At 45.4% G+C, this 13,915-nt stretch overlaps 2 protein-coding genes across 2 annotated transcripts in view; one reads left to right on the plus strand and one right to left on the minus strand.

Annotated features, from left to right (window-relative positions):
* LOC105841534 (uncharacterized) overlaps positions 1–13,915 on the plus strand; it is a 120,581-nt gene that overhangs the window by 49,128 nt on the left and 57,538 nt on the right. The window lies entirely within an intron of this gene.
* Positions 5,591–8,748, minus strand: LOC119630316 (uncharacterized). The gene is made up of 2 exons (XM_038019313.1): positions 6,828–8,748; positions 5,591–6,600 (listed from the first exon to the last, which is right to left on the minus strand). The coding sequence occupies exons 1-2, from the start codon at positions 8,746–8,748 to the stop codon at positions 5,591–5,593; spliced, it is 2,931 nt and encodes a 976-aa protein (XP_037875241.1).

Here is a 13,915-nt window from a genome sequence, read left to right on the forward strand (position 1 = left end):
ATGTGTGTGATACTGACATTACGCGGCGGCCTAACCTTTACCCCGAAAAATACTGGTATTTGAGGGTTGAATAAATATATCTGCATTTTATATAGTTCACGTTCGTAATAAAAATAATTGATGTCATTCTCTACTATATTTGACGAGTTAATATTATGCCAGGCAATCAATGGTAAAGCGTTTTAAATGGTATCGGTTTATTAACAATGTACAGTAAGCACAAGCACAAAGGAAAACAGATTGAAATATAACCCTAACCCACAGATCAGCCCGTTGAGTTTCTCCCCGGATCTTCTCTGCGGGTCACGAGTCCGATCCGGTAGTAGATTCGCGAAGCAGCTGCTCTTGAGATATTAGGTCTCCTTCGAAGGCGCTCGGACAGCTGTTAGCAAAACCCACCTCTCCTGGCTGAACCTTTGCTCGCCCACCTGTCTGGTGAAACTGGAAAGGTCTCCGGGCCACCAGCAATCATTCAATCCTAAAAAAACATCGTGGCAGATAAGCAGGATAATAATTCCTACCTATACAGGCTCACATGGTTGTATCACTTGATGTGAGTATACAAGGTAAATTAGACAATTAATTAAATAATAAGAAAAAAAATTGGGAGAAACGTAGAAAGCAGTGCTATCGTTTGAGTAAACATGGTAGACTTCTGCTACTAGAACTTGGCCGTTAATATTGACCAATGCTCTTACCAATTGATCTTTTTTTTTATTGTTTAGATGGGTGGACGAGCTTACAGCCCACCTGGTGTTAAGTGGTTACTGGAGCCCATAGACAACGTAAATGCGCCACCCACCTTGAGATATAAGTTGTAAGGTCTCACTATAGTTACAACGGCTGCCCCACCCTTCAAACCGAGACGCATTACTGCTTCACGGCAGAAATAGGCGGGGCGGTGGTTCCTACCCGCGCGGACTCACAACAGGTCCTACCACCAGTAATTACGTAAATTATAATTTTGCGGGTTTCACTTTGTTATTACATTATTACGTTATTACATTATATTTATACAGGGTGTCCCAGAAAGAATGGATAATCCTTGAACCCCGCACGGGACAGCTCTCCAGCGCTCAGAAAAAAATGTCTAAAAAAAAGAATTCCAAGTGATACCCAAAATATGATTTTTTTTAGAAAAACATACGTTATTTTTACTTTACTTCACATTCATGTGCACAACGGCCACAAAGTTATGAAATTTGTGGCGTTTTTGGTGTCATCGTGTTCCTGATAGACTATACTACTAGAAATACATTAAATAATATAAGTATCTATGATACTTTTTTCAAAAACAAAATAAGAACTTTAATTTTTAACCTGAAATTTGATACCAAAATAATTTTTGCGTAGTTTGAGAGTGTTTCATGTAAAAAAAAAGTATGAAAACGTAAGTGGCCAGCTATTTTAAAAAAGTGCGCAGCTCATACAGCTTACAAAATGGTATCATACATCTTTTTATCTAATACCACTACGAAGTTATTGCTATTGAGATGCAAAAAGAGTAAATACGTCTAAAAATAAAAAATAAGTCTTAATAAATTTTAATAATAATAAAAAAAATCGGGTGTACATAAATCAAGCTTTATTCACAACAGGTGTTCAAGCTGTCTGCCACCGACTCTAATACACGCTCGACATCTTCTATTAGAGGCTCTACTAAGATAACGTCCATAGCGTCGTTCATTTGGAACGGTCAAAATGGGACCCAAACTACCAATCCATTTATTTGGATACGTGGCATTTAAATAAGAGGGGACGTTTGTACCATAATGTGCAGGGCAGCCATCATTCTGTAGCCAATGGGATTCCCTTACCTTCTCAGGCACTTTTTCCACTAAGTTCAGGAGATCATTTTGCAAAAAATTTAAATAACTATGAGAAGATAAATTTACCGGCAGTTCGAAAGGACAAATAATTATCCCGTTCAATATACCTGTCCAATAAAACTTAATAATTGATCATGCCAATACTCAAGACATTGTGCTTGACGAAATTCAGCAAGACCCCTCTGTAAGAACAATATCACGGCGTACTGGAATCCCGAAAACGACCGTGTACCGTGTACTGAAAATAAATAAATATCATCCTTACGATATTAGACGCGTCCAAGCTCTGCAACCGAGAGATGCAAGATTGTTTTTTTGTCGGCAAATGCTTGCAAAAATAGAAGAAGATCCCCAATTCTTTGGAAAAATTCTATGGAGCGACGAATCTACTTTAAAAAAAGACGGATACTTTAATATTATGCATAATATGCACAGCTGACAACTCTCGAATCCAAATTTAATGCGAGAAGAGAGGTCGCAATACCAGTTCAAAGTAAATTATTGGACTGGTATATTAAACGGGATAATTATTTGTCCTTTCGAACTGCCGGCAAATTTATCTTCTCATAGTTATTTAAATTTTTTGCAAAATGATCTCCTGGACTTAGTGGAAAAAGTGCCTGAGAAGGTAAGGGAATCCCATTGGCTACAGAATGATGGCTGCCCTGCACATTATGGTACAAACGTCCCCTCTTATTTAAATGCCACGTATCCAAATAAATGGATTGGTAGTTTGGGTCCCATTTTGACCGTTCCAAATGAACGACGCTATGGACGTTATCTTAGTAGAGCCTCTAATAGAAGATGTCGAGCGTGTATTAGAGTCGGTGGCAGACAGCTTGAACACCTGTTGTGAATAAAGCTTGATTTATGTACACCCGATTTTTTTTATTATTATTAAAATTTATTAAGACTTATTTTTTATTTTTAGACGTATTTACTCTTTTTGCATCTCAATAGCAATAACTTCGTAGTGGTATTAGATAAAAAGATGTATGATACCATTTTGTAAGCTGTATGAGCTGCGCATTTTTTTAAAATAGCTGGCCACTTACGTTTTCATACTTTTTTTTTACATGAAACACTCTCAAACTACGCCAAAATTATTTTGGTATCAAATTTCAGGTTAAAAATTAAAGTTCTTATTTTGTTTTTGAAAAAAGTATCATAGATACTTATATTATTTAATGTATTTCTAGTAGTATAGTCTATCAGGAACACGATGACACCAAAAACGCCACAAATTTCATAACTTTGTGGCCGTTGTGCACATGAATGTGAAGTAAAGTAAAAATAACGTATGTTTTTCTAAAAAAAATCATATTTTGGGTATCACTTGGAATTCTTTTTTTTACATATTTTTTTCTGAGCGCTGGAGAGCTGTCCCGTGCGGGGTTCAAGGATTATCCATTCATTCTGGGACACCCTGTATACACGATGTTATTCCTTCATCGTGGAAGTCAATCGTGAACATTTGTTGAGTATGTATTTCATTAGAAAAAATGGTACCCGCCTGCGAGATTCGAACACCGGTGCATCGCTTCAACACGAATGCACCGGACGTCTTATCTTTTATGCCACGACGACTTCAAATCTTAGAGTACTTCTTCATCTCTAAATTGATAGTAATTAACGACACGTATTTAGGCAATACGTATATGAAAGAGCTTTAAATTCAACGATCATAACTTGGTACGTTTCGTAAAAGCTCCTCGAGGGATATTTTACAATGGAATTTGCAATTTCAATTACGTTGTAAGGATGCCACAACGCCACTTCATGCCATTATCTAAATTGCATCAGTACGGCACAAGAAATACTGGGGCGGATTTGCGTTCGACTTCCTGGGGGTCGAAATAAATAAAGTTTTCTATTTGAAGGCATGCTTATAAATGTTATGATTCTGGCTTAGCATAAAGCACAGTTCTTAATAGTTCGGTCAATTGTTCATCATTGTAATCTAGCAATAACACAGTTTTAAAAACATATCTGTAAGCATTTTTATTATGTTATATAATATGTGTTAAAATCGATTTATTTGTCTTGGTTAGTTGTACATCATCTTTCAAATAGTCACGTAAAACAATAAGCAACAAAAAAAATTATGATAAAAAATTTGATTAAGTTTATATTCATTTGTAGCTCCTAATGCTGTGAGCTGTTACATATACGACCCCTCCTTTGCATAGTTTACTTAGTCCGTTAGAGCCTGATAACTGGTGGTAGGACCTCTTGTGAGTCCGCACGGGCAGGTGCCATCACCCTGCCTATTTCTGCCGTGAAGCAGTAATGCGTTTCGATTTGAAGGGTGGGGTAGCCGTTTTAACTATACTGAGACCTTTTTTTTTTTTTTTTAACGCTGGGGAATCCATTTACGGATACCCGGTCGAGAGGGGTAATAGACCGGGTTATGTCGGACTCCGGCGCCTCCAGAGAAGAAGAGGGAGAAGAGGAAGACCAAAGTCCTCCTCTTCTTCCAATTCCTACCGGGAGACTACGCCTTGGGAAAGGCGCGCGAGGCGCTGCGCGGCGTCTACCACGCAGGACCCGCCCCGCAAAACCGACTACCGACTAAACCCCATCGAGCTCCACCACTCCGACTCCACGAAACCTACGGTACCGCACAATGCGCGCCGCAGGCTCGCCGTCGCCGGTACCCATCCTGACAATAGGACGGGATCCAATCCCCGGGAAGATCCCGCAGGACGTCGTCTCAGGAGACACCGTGAGTGGCGCATAGGAGCCACCTTGCGCCGCCTCACCACGGAACCGACAGCAGAGCACCGGGCGCCCCCGCACCCAGTACCCAACAGTCTCAGACTTGTGGAGGGCCACCTCAAGACCTAGTCTCCGAATGCGGCTAACGACGGTGGAGACCGCCGCCGTTGCAAGGATCGCTGCGGTCCTGTAGTCAGCTCCGCGAGCCGTCACCAACGTGTCGTCGGCATAGCACACCACGTCGACGCCACGCAGGCCAGCACCGCGGAGGACCCAGTCGAAACCGATGTCCCACAGGAGTGGTCCCAATACCGACCCCTGTGGGACCCCGCACGACACCGTTTTTCGTCCCCATCCTCTTCTCTCGGGGAAAATCACGCTCCGCCCTGAGAGGTAGTCCTCTATCAGGGTGCGGAGACTATTGGGGATGCGGTGAAACCGAAGTGATTCCACGATCGTGCTCCAGGGGATCGTGTTGAAGGCGTTGGCGATGTCAATCGACACAGCCAACAACACGCCCCCCTCGGAGCACGCACAATCGGAGAGATGGCGGACACGCAAGACCGCGTCCACGGTCGAGCGACCCCTCCGGAAACCGTATTGGTTAGGAGCCAAATCAGGCCCAACGTTTTCCAGGTGCTGGACAAGGCGATTAGCGATGACGCGCTCGAAGAGCTTACCGGCCTCGTCCAGCACGACGATTGGGCGGTACCCGTTCGGTTCGTCACGTGGCCGACCCTCCTTAGGAATAAGGACGAGCCGACCAGTCCTCCATGGCTCTGGGAACCTGCCCTCACGGAGGCACCGGCTGAACAGCCTTCGGAGGGCAGGCCCCAAACCATCGCCCGTCAAGGCGAGCGCCCATGCTCGGGACGAGATCCCATCGGGACCGGGAGCCGTGCGCTTCGCCCGCATCCTCTGCACAGCCGATTCAAACTCCGCCTGCGAAACGTCCGCAGGCTCCCCGCCATCAGCAACCCGCATCGTCGTCATCACAGGGGGGACGAAGGCCGTCCCGGTAAAATCCGGAAACAGACACCCGACTACCCGCTGCAATGTCTCCGGCGGCAGGGTGCTGGTTGCGGGGGGGGCCCAAGGGCGGAGGCCACATTGCGCGCCAGCCTGTAGGGCCGCCCCCACGGATCACAGTCGAGCGAAGCTAGTAGGTCGTTCCAAGCAGCCTCCTTCACCTCCCCGATAGCCACGCGCAGGGCCCTTATGGCCATCCTGTACACCTCGTACAGTCGGTCCTCCTCATCGGGGTCCCGGTGCGTTCTTCGACGTCGATACCGTTGGTATGCGCGACGACTGACGTCGCACAACCGGCGCTGGCTAGCGATCTCCTCAGTCCACCAGTGGACTCTGCGTTTAGGAGCGAGAGCTCTAATGCGAGGCATAGCGGCGTCGCACACCCGCGACATCGCCTCGCGCAGATGCTCCACCCCCTCGCACACGTCTGCTGGCTCACCAAGCGAGTCAAGACGCCATGCCTGGACTACAGCCGCCTCACACAACCTCTCGACGTTGAGGCGCTTCTGGGCCCAACGAGGACCCCCCGCGCCGCCACCGCAGAGCAAGGAAGAGCCCTGGATAGACTCCGCCAGAGGCACTGCGACACCGAAACGAATGTAGCGGTGGTCGGAGAGCGTCTCCTCGCCGACCATCACGGCCCAACCGCGTACGCGATTCGCCACGTCGGGCGTGGCAAATGTAACGTCAACCACGGACCCGCCCAAACGTCGCACGCACGTGAGTTCTGCGCCACGATTGAGGACGAGAAGACCGCTTCCGACCAGCCACTCCTCCACCGCCCTACCTCTGGGGCACGTCCTCGAGGATCCCCAAGCCAATGACTTGGCGTTGAGGTCCCCGAGAACGAGTATCCGTTGGGAGTGCGACCTCCCAACGACGCGGCTGAGCTCGTTGAGAAAAACCTCAAACTCGGCGAGCGTCCTGTTTGGGGAGAAGTACACTCCCAATATGAATACCTCGGCCCAGAGGACAGCAACAAAGCCGCAACCTCTCTCGACAACGTCGAACCTGGGCGGAGCACCTACACAACAACGTCGGATGATAGCCACTCGGCCCTCCAAATCGGCTGCCCAATCGGGGCTCGAAGGAACCCGATACGGCTCGGCGACCACCGCAAGATGGGTCAACCCCTCTGCCATGCTCTGGAACAAAAGGTCCTGAGCTCTGGCAGAGTGATTGAGATTCCCCTGCAGGAATCGAAGGACACCTGTCATAACAGGGCGTCATTCGATGTCTCCATAGCCGTACCGGGCTGCCTCCGCGCATTCTCAAGCGCAGCGGAAGCTCCTCTTCTAGGTCTCGGTCTCGGGGACTTGGCACAAGCCTTGCTCCCGGAGACGTGATCCGCCGGTCTGCCGGCAGAGGCACATACAGCACAGTGTGGCGCCAGAGAGCAGCCGGACGCTACGTGGCCGGTCTGGCCGCACCGGTAACAATCACGGCTGCGGTCGACCGACGACGGACATCGAGCGCTCACGTGCCCTAGCTCATGGCATCGGAAGCACTGTAGCTTCTTAGCCTCTAGCAGATGAGCGCGGAGCACGCTCCAACCGACCCTCAATTTCGGTACGGCGAGGACCTTCGTCGCGGCAGCGACGGGCAACCGAACCAACACCTGACCCATCCCACTTGGGCCAGACTTGATCTCTCCGATCTTCACCGCTTCAAGAGTGCATTCGCCAATCCGGGCGAGCTCAGCGGCTACTTCCTCCGGCGTCAAGGAGTCATCCAGCCCGCTGATGCGGATGGCTGCAGTCGTCACTGGCCGGGTCACGATGACCCCCTCCGCGGACAGAACCTCACGAAGCTTTTGGGCCAGGAGATCAGCCTTGGCGCTCTGATCAGCACCTTCCACTACCAACACCTTGGCCCCAGTCACTGCAGACCGGATGCGCTGGATGGGGATTCCGAGTGCCCCGGGGTCCACCTTGGCTCTCGCTTCGGCGAGTACGCTGCGGTATGTGAGTCCTCTTTCTACAGCCTCCGGCTGCAGCTTGAGCACAACTGCTTGAGAGCGCGGAGGACGCAGCTTCTTCTCTTTCCTCTTTGCAGAGGACGGGTTTTTCTTTCCCGCTTCAGCGGGTGCTACCACTGGAGCCGTCCTCACTGCTCCCTCCCTCGGCCGAGTGCCCCTACGGGTGACCGTTGACCAGCTCTCGATCAAGGAAGCTGGAGCCGGGAGGAGGGTGGGCGTTCCAGGTGGAGCCACTTGCGCAGTGGCTTTTCTTCTGGGGCCTCGTATCCTCTTTTTCGCCGATGTTGTAGGTGGCACTGGTTTCAATAATGGTGCCGAATTCAGTGTAGCGTCTACGACCATAGGAGGGTCCGGTGATTTTTCGCGGCTCTTCCGCCTGTCCGCCGCTAGCGGTGGTCGCATTCGCGGCTCCGGTAGAAGCCGTCCCTCCAGCCCCGCAAAGCGAGCGTCGAGCATCGTGCCGACAGCTCGCATAATGCGCTGGAGGCGCAACTCCTCCTCTTCTTCTTCGGTGTTTGGGGCCGGGGCTGCGGCTGGTGCATTTCCTAGCACCTGCGAGACCGTAGCCAGCTCCCTCCTAATTTCATCAAGCTCCTTGCGAAGCTGTAGGATCTCCTGCTCCTGCTTGGCGTTGATCGCACGCAGTCTTTCAGCCTCTTCAGTTGCGGTGCGGCCCACAAGGTCCTCCGTGGCCTCCTTGACGGTGGCCGCCAACTCCTTCAATGCACGCACATACGTGCCCTTCGGGCTACTAGATTTGGCGGCCACCGTCAGAGCCACCTCAGCACTCTGATGGAGCCTACGCTCGGCATCAGGCTTAGGGACAGATCCCTCAGCCGCTCTCTTCTTCTGGCGCGTGGTGCGCGCGCTCTCTGTGAACTCCCTCTCCTCTCTTTGGGCCCTAAGGCACGCCTTCCTGGCAGCAGCCATGCCAACGCACTGCTTCGTGGTCGGAGGGCGTCCCCTTCCACGCTTTGATGGCGTCACGGCTCTGGGCTTCGCAACTGACGGGCCCTGAGTCTCCGAACCGGAGCTGCTGCTCAACCCGTCTGAGCTTATATTAAGGACCCTTTTCCGCTGTCGTCGTGTCGGCGACGAGCGGGTCGACGATTGGGCCGAACCGACTGTGGCCATGTCATCGTCTGACACGACATTGGCTCTAAAGGAGCTTACTTCAAGGTCCTTCTCGGACATCTTCCTCTGAACTCCGTCCTTCCCGGACCTGACGTCTAGGCAGTTTTTGCCCCCCCAGAGTACGTGGGGCAGCGTGCGTCCGACGAGTCGGCCGCACGGAGGGATTCTCCCCCCGCGGAGCGGGAGGTACCCTGAGACCTAAGAACTCATATCTCAAGATGGATGGCGGCATTTACGATATAGATGTCTATGGACTCCGATAACCACTTGAGACCAAGTGGGCTGTGAGCTCGTATACCATCTATGCACTATGCAATAAAAAAAAACCCACCTATATATGCAATAAAAAAAATATCTCAATCGTCCGGTTTAGGCAGTATCTTCAAATCCTTCTTTAAGTGACTAGCTTACCTAGGTACATATCTGTGCGCTGTTCAAATAAATCGCCTGCTTTGATGCCCCTTGATCCACAGGGACCTTTCGCACTCACGTTTTCGCCATTTTTCTTATATTTCTCTTTTTTTTCTATACGTGTCTCGGTGGAAATTTTGGAACTGTACCGAATAGAATTGTTGACGTTGTAACTTATTTTGGATGAGGCGTTTTGTTGTTTGAAGATAATTGTCGCGATATTACAGATAGATCTCTCAGTCTCAGTCTGCTTGGAGCTAATTGGCTACCAGTGTGATAGAAATGATGATTGTTTGCTCATTCTACTGTCTACACCAAGATAGTTTGACGTAAATAGATAAGCAAGTTTTTAGCTGTTGGGATGGTGAACTTTGTGATTTCCGTGGTCATAGCCATCACGGTTGATGGTAATTGCCACTTATCGGTATTTGTGACACTAGGGATAAAGTTGAGAGGCTGCCTATCCTGTACGCTGTTTTTGAACCTCGTTTTAAAATTCTTATTTCAATATTAGCTCACAACTTTTAAACCTAACATAAAAGCCAAATACTCTGTTTGGTTTTTGCTGGGAAGCAATTTTACAATTTCTTTTTAAAATAGACTAACTAGATGAACGACGGGTCGTTGGATCGGACGAAATGGTACCCAAGATTCTCAGAGAAATAAACAAGTGGTACTGTTTGAGAATTACTGTTACCACTATGGAGTGATAATTAATCAAATGTAATTAACTTTTAGTTGTATATTATGTTTTTAATCAGTGTAGATATTAAATATTTTGCTACTTAGTAACAAAGTATAATTCTGGATTTCATATTTTTTAAAATTACTTTTACTCATTATATTTTTAGTTTTCTATTTTCAAGATGTTGTAAGCTATTGTACTGTCGATTGCACCTGTGATTGAGGTGATATCTGTCATAGTCAATTTGTTAATATTTTGTATTGATGATCATTATGTTGGTGCTAACTAAATAAATAAGTAAATATATTTTTTTTATTTACTACAAGGAAACCAACCAGCAACTAACATAATTTTATAATATAACAAATAATGGAAACAAAAAGCCAATTAGAGGTCCTCACCAATATAAACAAATTAAAACACTAGGGAAACAAAAACATAATATAGAAACAAAGAAATTAAAAACAATCAGCAAGCAAGAAACAACATAAGCAAAGAAGGAATAATAGCGAGATCATCATACAGATTGCTGATATGAGTCTTATGATTAATAGACGGTTACAATTTCAAATAAGACCATCTAGGTGGTCTAAATCCTGCCCAGAGTTCAGTTGTTTTCGTTCTATTTTGTGGCGTTTTACTGTCGTGGCGGTCAGACGATTTAACTATCCACCCAGTGACCGTAACCCTAAGATATAACAGTTGACCTTGAGACGTTAGATGTTCCCTCGCTCCGAGTGACGGCCATCACACCCTTGGGTCTTGGCGTTATTACCTTGGAATAAACTGACGATTCCTTTTTGTGAATTTACTCTATTAGCACAGATTTAGATGTTCATCTGTTGGACGCACTCTGCTGGATGAGCATTTATTGCTACATCGTGTAATATTTATCGTGTAATAAAAATCAAACCCGCAAAATTATAATTTGTATAATTACTGGTGGTAGGACGTCTTGTGAGTCCGCACGGGTAGGTACGACCACCCTGCCTATTTCTGCCGTGAAGCAGTAATGCGTTTCGGTTTGAAGGGCGGGGCAGTCGTTGTAACTATACTGAGACCTTAGAACTGATATCTCAAGGTGGGTGGCGCATTAACGTCGTGGATGTCTATGGGCTCCAGTAACCACTTAACACCTGGTGTTAAGTGTTAAGAAGCAATAAAAAAAACATTATATCGATGGCCGACTTTGAGCACTAATTCCAAGTTTCCTCTATATCGAAACAATGGGTATCCTAGTATTTGAACTGGAAGATGTTCAGTTATGTAACGGCCTAGAAAGTGACTGCCCATCTCTTGCCATAGGCATCGTAAAAGGTAACTAGGGAACTCACCAGATAATTGATATAAAATTGAGAACTATAATAGTCTGCTGCGAAAATCAATTACCTTCCTGAAGCCAATTTACCTTTGAAGCCTTTGTTTCCGTCCGTACATAGTCTAAGACACAATAACGTTGAGTCAGCTACTAAATCGTTTCCCACGAAACCTTAGCGTGTCATGGGGCTTTCAGTATCGCTACAAATATCGATCCGCACTATCAGAAGCTCGGACCATTCCATGAATATATTTCTTCCGGCTGCGACTTTGAGAGTTGTGATTTGTTTTAAAACTAAGCTTAAATTGCGACAATGACTGTACAAACAGCCAGATTAGAGTCAATTTCCATAACAATCTGAGTGCAGCCACCCACTTGAAGATATTGGGCCTAAATTTCAGTTGCACAGCTTGCGCTACACAAAAATACTGACTCCAACCGAGGACTCGAACCTGAAATCAATAGTACAATAGGCTCCGTCACTAGCTACGACACTAATAAGGCTTCAAGCGTATCTTTACAATAAAACAAATTATTATACTGAAACAAACACTTGGTTTCAGAGAAATATGAATCGAACAAAATATTTCGAATAAGTAGAATGAAGCTACGACTTCCTCATTGCTTCTCAATTCTCACACAGAGATGGGGAATGGGGATAAAATCTATTTCCTCTATATATTCTTAACGTTAAATCAGCCTGCGACGGGAAATCTGCACTAAGATTAGTTTTCATCGTTCTATTTATCATGTAGTAGCTATTGCAGTGGATTTTTTGAAGTTATACTACTTTAGGCGCGTTATGAAAAAGTGATGAGAGTGAAATTTTACGATGCCCGCGCACCGTGACACAAAATTAACAGAATGAAGTTGCCCACTAAATCGCTCATTACAATACGACCGACGTAACTTGGTGAGTCTGAATATAGCCGAAGGTGAACTTTCCGAACCGTACCAAGAATTACCGAATTTATACGATGTCAAGAAAAGGGATGTCCTATATGCGTGTTTGAGGATGTTGTTTAATCGATTTTTTTCAAATCGATCAAAGTTTAAATAAAAAAAGAAATAAATTTAATAAAAATAAAGTATAAGCTTCTTACGCGCATATATAAGTACACGCACCCTTTTTTTGTGGTAGGGTGTGTGTGAGTCGTCATGAGTGAGGTTGATCATATGTTTCGTTTGAAAGAGAGAACTTCACGATTCTTTACGTGAATAAAATTATAGGATCCGTATACTAATTTAAAAAATCTTAAATGTAGCCACGATTAAATGTTCAATTCAAATTTAGCTGCCGATACTAATTCATGGCGGAGTGGATAGTTCAGAATGGTTTTTCAAAATGAACAATTAGTTATAGGCGACGGGATTTTTTTTTGTCTGTTTTACTTTAGTTTAACATCTTAATTGAATTAATTTCTAGAATTCCTTCTAGGTTTAATTTAAAAAAAATATCATTTTTTTATTGCTTAGATGGGTGGACGAGCTCCCAGCTCACCTGGTGTTAAGTGGTTACTGGAGCTCATAGACATCTACAACGTAAATGCACCATCCCCTTTGAGATAAAAGCTCTAAGATCTCAAGTATAATTACAACGGCTACCCCGCCCTTCGAACCGAAACGCATTGCTGCTTCACGGCAGAAATAGGCAGGGCGGTGGTACCTACCCGTGCGGACTCACAAGAGGTCCTACCACCAGTAAAAAGTTTTCCTTCGTAATAAAATTTTCGATCATTTACATTATTGAACAGGACTGTAAATTTTACTGATTATTAGTACTCGACGGTATAGAGACGAGACAACCTCCACTCACTTCAGCCTTCTTGGGGCTTAATAAATAATCACTTAATATCACGTATTGAAATGGCAGTTGATTTGCGTCTAACAGAACAATAAGACCTATTTCAACTTTGTTGACGGTAAAAACATCGATTTCGTTTGATCTCGATTGCTCGATTGAGAGCTTGCGATCATAAAAAATATAGTCGAACACAAATTTCAGTGAGTACTTTATTCCCTTTTCGTCTTCCATGTGTATTTCACGTGAATGTAATATTAAAGGCGACGAAATCAATAGGACGTACGTGTCTGTAACGAATTACTTTTAAAGTATTTTCGGAGTTTGTTTTGATACGTTTTAAAATAACTTAAAATCATTGAAGTCACTGTGGCTTAAAGTGTGTATTCGTATCGGGTGGTGCAGGTGTGCCGGTGTTAATACCTCGTAGGTCATTGAGGTCACCACCCCCCTGCCTATTTCTGAAGTCTTGGGCTCCAGTAATCATTTATCGCCAGGTGGGCTGTGAGCTCGTCCACCCATATAACCAATAAAAAAAAAAGATACAGGTACCGTTTTGGAATTTTTTGAAATTTAAGTTGAAGAAGAACACATTCAAACATTATAAATAAAGACATTATTACAGTTATTCACCACACCCTACTAACTGTAGTATTAGCAAACTGTTCCAATAAAATACTCCATGCTTATATACGTCATAATGTATGCTCTCCCGTTTGTGTAGACTAATGGAGACACGTTTGAAAAGATAAATATGGTAATTTATTTAAAGCAGAATTTCTTGAACATTTCCGTTTTAAAATATTGACGGTTCAGAATACAAATTGAGTGCATTTCCACGGAACACGGAGAGCGAGCGTGGAGAGTTTTAATAATATATCCAGCGTAAGACGTTTTCTTCACATTTAAGGAGTGATTTGCTCAAGGAAAAACAGTTATAGGTTTTCAGAGTACGAGCTAGACTATTGCCTTCAAGTGTTCACATGTAGATTAATGTTAGACACTCCAAATT

Source organism: Bombyx mori, chromosome 23 (genome assembly GCF_030269925.1).
Source record: "Bombyx mori chromosome 23, ASM3026992v2".
NCBI classification, from domain to species: Eukaryota; Metazoa; Arthropoda; class Insecta; order Lepidoptera; family Bombycidae; genus Bombyx; species Bombyx mori.

Excerpts from the sequence above, each read along its gene's own strand:
- LOC119630316 (XM_038019313.1), bottom strand. The coding sequence starts at position 8,748 with ATGTCCGAGAAGGACCTTGAAGTAAGCTCCTTTAGAGCCAATGTCGTG. Across the intron at positions 6,601-6,827 it reads GAATGCGCGGAGGCAGCCCG|GTGCTCCGCCCAGGTTCGAC; the intron begins GTACGGCTATGG and ends GTTGTTGTGTAG.